General features: G+C 39.0%; 1 protein-coding gene across 1 annotated transcript in view; it reads left to right on the top strand.

The window, feature by feature from the left end:
- The window catches only part of LOC118339337 (LIM and senescent cell antigen-like-containing domain protein 1), a 13,999-nt gene extending 10,425 nt beyond the window's left edge, over nucleotides 1–3,574 (top strand). The window contains exons 5-6 of the mRNA XM_035676922.1: nucleotides 198–295; nucleotides 2,024–3,574. Of these exons, the coding sequence (XP_035532815.1) occupies nucleotides 198–295; nucleotides 2,024–2,138 (213 nt within the window). The 3' untranslated portion in view covers nucleotides 2,139–3,574. The remainder of the gene's footprint in view (nucleotides 1–197; nucleotides 296–2,023) is intronic.
- The last annotated feature ends 987 nt before the right edge of the window (nucleotides 3,575–4,561 follow it).

The following is a 4,561-nucleotide window of genomic DNA, read 5'->3' as shown; positions in this document are numbered from 1 at the left end:
CTGTGCCGTTAATCAAAGTTGAAGCAGTGGTGGGAGGATTGCGACGAAAGTCAATACACATCTCTTTGGTTTTAGAGATTGTGCAGCCCTGATCGCATTAAAGCACTTTCAATCTATACATTGTATGTGGATATCTTTGCACAGTCTCCTTTAAAAATTAGATTTTAAACTGTAGTCACATGACGATCATCTGACAGTGTTTCTTCTGTTTATTGTCAGTGGTGTCTGCCCTCAACAAGGCTTGGTGTGTCAACTGTTTCGCCTGCTCCACCTGCAACACTAAGCTCACCCTCAAGTAAGTAATCCAAGAGTCTGAGAGACTCAATCCACGCATTTTAACCTCGATTACGTACTTATTGGGTATCAATTATATTCAGAAATTCACGTGTGAATTGGGTAAGCTCTCTCTCTTTGCATGTTATTTTTCTCTTTCACAACTACCGTGTGTCTGGGACTTTTTGCTGCTGTTAACTGTCTGTCTTTTCTTCCTGTTCATTCCTGATTTTTTATTTTTTTTTTACTTTCCTCTTTCATCCTGTGTCTTCGTGGGCTTGTTTCTTCTCTTTTCAATCATCCCTCTTCTTTGTCCTACGTTTCTCTTGCTCCACTTTTCCCTCCCCTGTCCTCTCCCCAACTTTCTTCTCTACCTTTTCTTTCATCCTTTCCATTGCTCCATTTCTTCTATTTTTGTCTCCTCAATGTCTTCTCTCCAATTGCCCTTCGTCCTCTCTCCCCCCTTCTGTCACACCCCTCGCCATCTCTCCCTCCTCCCTGCTCTATCAGGGATAAGTTTGTGGAGGTGGATCTAAAGCCGGTGTGTAAGCACTGCTACGAACGCCTGCCGGACGACATGAAACGCCGGCTGGCCAAGCGTGAACGCGACTGTAAAGAGAAGAAGAAGAAATTGATACCCATGTGTCTGTGATCCTCTTTCTCCTTTCTCCTCACTTCCACTGTTCTTCCTTTGGTCAGTTTCCATCTTCTTTCCTTTTCTGTTTCTATTCATTTACTGTTTCATCGTCACCATATTTCAAACATGCTCCATGGCCACTTTTATTCCTCATATCACTGTTATTCTCAGTCCATCTGCCTGTCAAGCACAGACTGAACATACGGGTGACTTAACACTGCTTTCAGTTCATGGCCACTTCCCAGCCCGAAACTCTACCCAGGATTAATGCCGGTACTCTGGTAACCCCTGCTATCCAAACACAAAATCAGATCAGTCACATGGTGAAGGGAATGCGTTGTTTCCTGGGTCTCCCGGCCCGTCTGGGTATAAAGGGTAAAGCCTTAATCACTTCCGGCGGCTTTCTGGCTACAGCAGCGGAAGTGCTGAGGTCCCACCGGGTTTGACACGTGCTCCGGTCCTGCCAGTGATTATCTGCTTTGGGAGGAAATGTCGTCCAGGGCAGCAGGCAGGGGGGAAAGGTTTAGGGAGCTTGTCAGTGTTAGTGGAATCAAAGGCATTTAATACAGAAAACAACCACTCATGAAGAACATTTTACCTCTGCAAAGGCTTCATAGTTCTCAAAATATGTTATTTAAATCAGAAAAGTTAAGAAAATGTTAATCTGCATGTGGTTCTACATCAGGAATTGACAGCTTTCATTCAGACAAGAGCGGTAGTTTACAAAAAAACTAAGAGATCGATAAGTAATCTAAAAAAAGGATTTCATTTCTCATAAACTATAAAATAATAAATTATATTTAGAATGATTTTTTTATACAGACACTGTGTATAAAGAAGAACGAAGGACAAAATGTAACAACAAAAATACAATTCCATTCAGCTGCTGATCAAAATAATAAATAATTGAAAATACTCATCCACAATATTCACCTTTGATTATTTTCATAACACTTTCATATCAGCATTTCAGTTCATGTGCTGTTTGTAGTTTGTAAAGATATGTAAGATTATAAAGTAGACGTGCTAGTAGACGTAGCATTGACACGTAGAAACGTACATACTGGGAGTGATGACATCTAAACCTCCAACCTGTAACTCTATCTTCCACAGGAACAAGTTCGTGGAGTTTGACATGAAGCCGGTGTGCAAGAAGTGCTACGAGAAATTCCCTCTGGAGCTGAAGAAGAGGCTGAAGAAGCTGTCTGAAACTGTGGCCCGGAAGTAAACACACAGTTAACAGCTGGAGGGGGGAAACAGACGAGGCCCCGCGGTGGCCGTGCAAGTCACATTTCCAGAATTGACAATCGTTTAAGATAGCAATAGTGTGTTTTTATATAACTGGTATGTTTAAATTTAGGATTTCAGTTGCAGAGGATCATTTCATAGAGCCTGAGACCGATTGTTGGTCAGTCAGCGGGGTTAACATTAACCTGTTCAGTGCCTTTTGGCTCAAATACTGCACTGTATATTTCTCACATGCTTGCCTTAGCTCACTATATATATTAAACCTGTATTAACACAGATGATGACACAAGCTTTAAGAGAATTATTAAAAAAAGAACTCATGTTACTGATACTCTTAATATATAATAATGGAGTAAAGCCAAAGTATGTGTATATAATATCTCTTTTCACCAACATGTCTGTGTATTATTGATGTGTATTTCCTTTAATATTATGCAATGTAAGTTTGTGTTTAGCTTTATAGTATTTGAATTTCTACCGTTTATCGACATCATACTGTAGCCTCGTCAGTGTTACAGTGATGGACTCAACCATCACCTGCATTATGTTGGATTGCCTTGTTATATGGTATGAATTGTATGTGTGAAACAGCCTCTATATAAACCGGTGTTTACACTAAGTTACCAGCTTATTAGGTTCACAGTAAATCCCACATTTATAACGTTCAATTTGTGTTTTCTAATCTATTAGTTTCAGCTTTCAAAGTAGTCCAGTTCAACATCACAACTACATCTCAAAACTGACGGGGCGTGAAGCAACACCTCTGTCACGCTGTCAACAAATACTGAACATAATAAGCTTCACAGTAACAGGATTTATTGCGTAGCAGCTGGTAACTCTGTGTGCATTACTACATGATGGCTGGTGGCATGTGCAGAGACCGGATGTGGGGAGTAAAGTTAGATGTTAGAGAACATGTCTCTGCTGTTTGTAATCCAGAGAAAGTGATCCTCTTAGAGAGGTGTACCGACTTCCTCGGGGGCTCAGACCCTCTTAGGAAAGAAAGCCAACTGTTGTGAATGGGAAAGAATAATTTCCGCTCTGTATTTTGACGTAGATCGCTTATCTTTTACATAGTAGTTTAGAAAAAACACATTCCGCTGTTTTATGGAAATACAAAACTTATGTTACTGGTATAAATTTCACTGCCTTTGCCACAACATTTATCAAATGTCACGTCAAAGTAAAACTATCCACGGGACTGACTAAAAATAGTCCAGTGGATAGTTTTATTTGATCTCGTACTACCTGGGAGACGGTACTGACTCCACACCGACAGACTTTGCTCTTATATACTGTATTTTATCTCCACAATGTTTGTCAAGAACAATATTATATCATGTAAACACACCAAAGTGCATGTTGAAGACTTGAATCCAAGACAATGCATCGGAATAAACATGTATGTCAATGCTACCAGTGTGCATGTTGTGGTGTTTTATTCAATTCAGTGTTATTGTCATTATACTTAAGCTTATACACTGTTCTCTTTCCTGCAATTCAACATATATGACATACCATAGTACATTATAGTTACAGTGGAGTTGTGATGAATAAATAGGTGATGTGATAATGTAATATAATATAGTAGTAATATTTAAACTTTCACACCTGTGTCAGAGCGTAACAAACTTATTTTATAATATAGATTAGCTAGATTTAAAATTCGTAGCCTCCAGCTACAATTTAACTGGCAACATACACGGTTTCTGTTGCTAAGGGAGACATTAGAGGAAACAGAATAATAATAATAGAAAAAATGTGTGCATTAAATTACAATATATGAAGAAGATATACTTTATTATATTTATTATATATGTAGAAGATTGATAAATATAAGTAAGAGTGTGTACAAATATTAAATTATAATATAGCTTCTATATCTACAGCTTCAGAAACAGACTCATTCGTCGATAAAGTATTTCTATCTATCTATCTATAATAATAATAATACATAGCGCTTTTCTAAATCACTCAAAGACACTGTACATACAAGAACATCAATCAGAAAAACAATATAAAACAGTAACATTACTTATCTTCTATCTATCTTTCTATCTTTCTATCTTTCTTATCTTTCCCTATCTTCTATCTATCTAATAGAAAAAAGACACTCAATAATGGGTTCTTAAAATAATAATAATAAGGGTACAAATTGTGTTTTATATAATATTTATAATAGTATTACAGACAAGAGGGGTTCACCCTGCAGCCACCCGGCCACCCAATCCTTCAAAATAAAATGCCGTGAGTGTGCGTCACACCCGAGTGCTCGCCTCTGATTGGCCGAGGAGCCCCGATTCAAAGAAGGAACACCGAACCTCCACCGTGACCCCCACTGCCCTCCCCGTGGCCCCTCCGGGACTCGACGGCGCGACGAGCATGCGCGCAGCTAGCACCACC

Source organism: Morone saxatilis, unplaced genomic scaffold (assembly GCF_004916995.1).
Source record: "Morone saxatilis isolate NCDOM2014 unplaced genomic scaffold, NCSU_SB_2.0 Contig5, whole genome shotgun sequence".
NCBI classification, from domain to species: domain Eukaryota; kingdom Metazoa; phylum Chordata; class Actinopteri; family Moronidae; genus Morone; species Morone saxatilis.
This window is presented reverse-complemented; position numbering and strand designations above follow the sequence as displayed.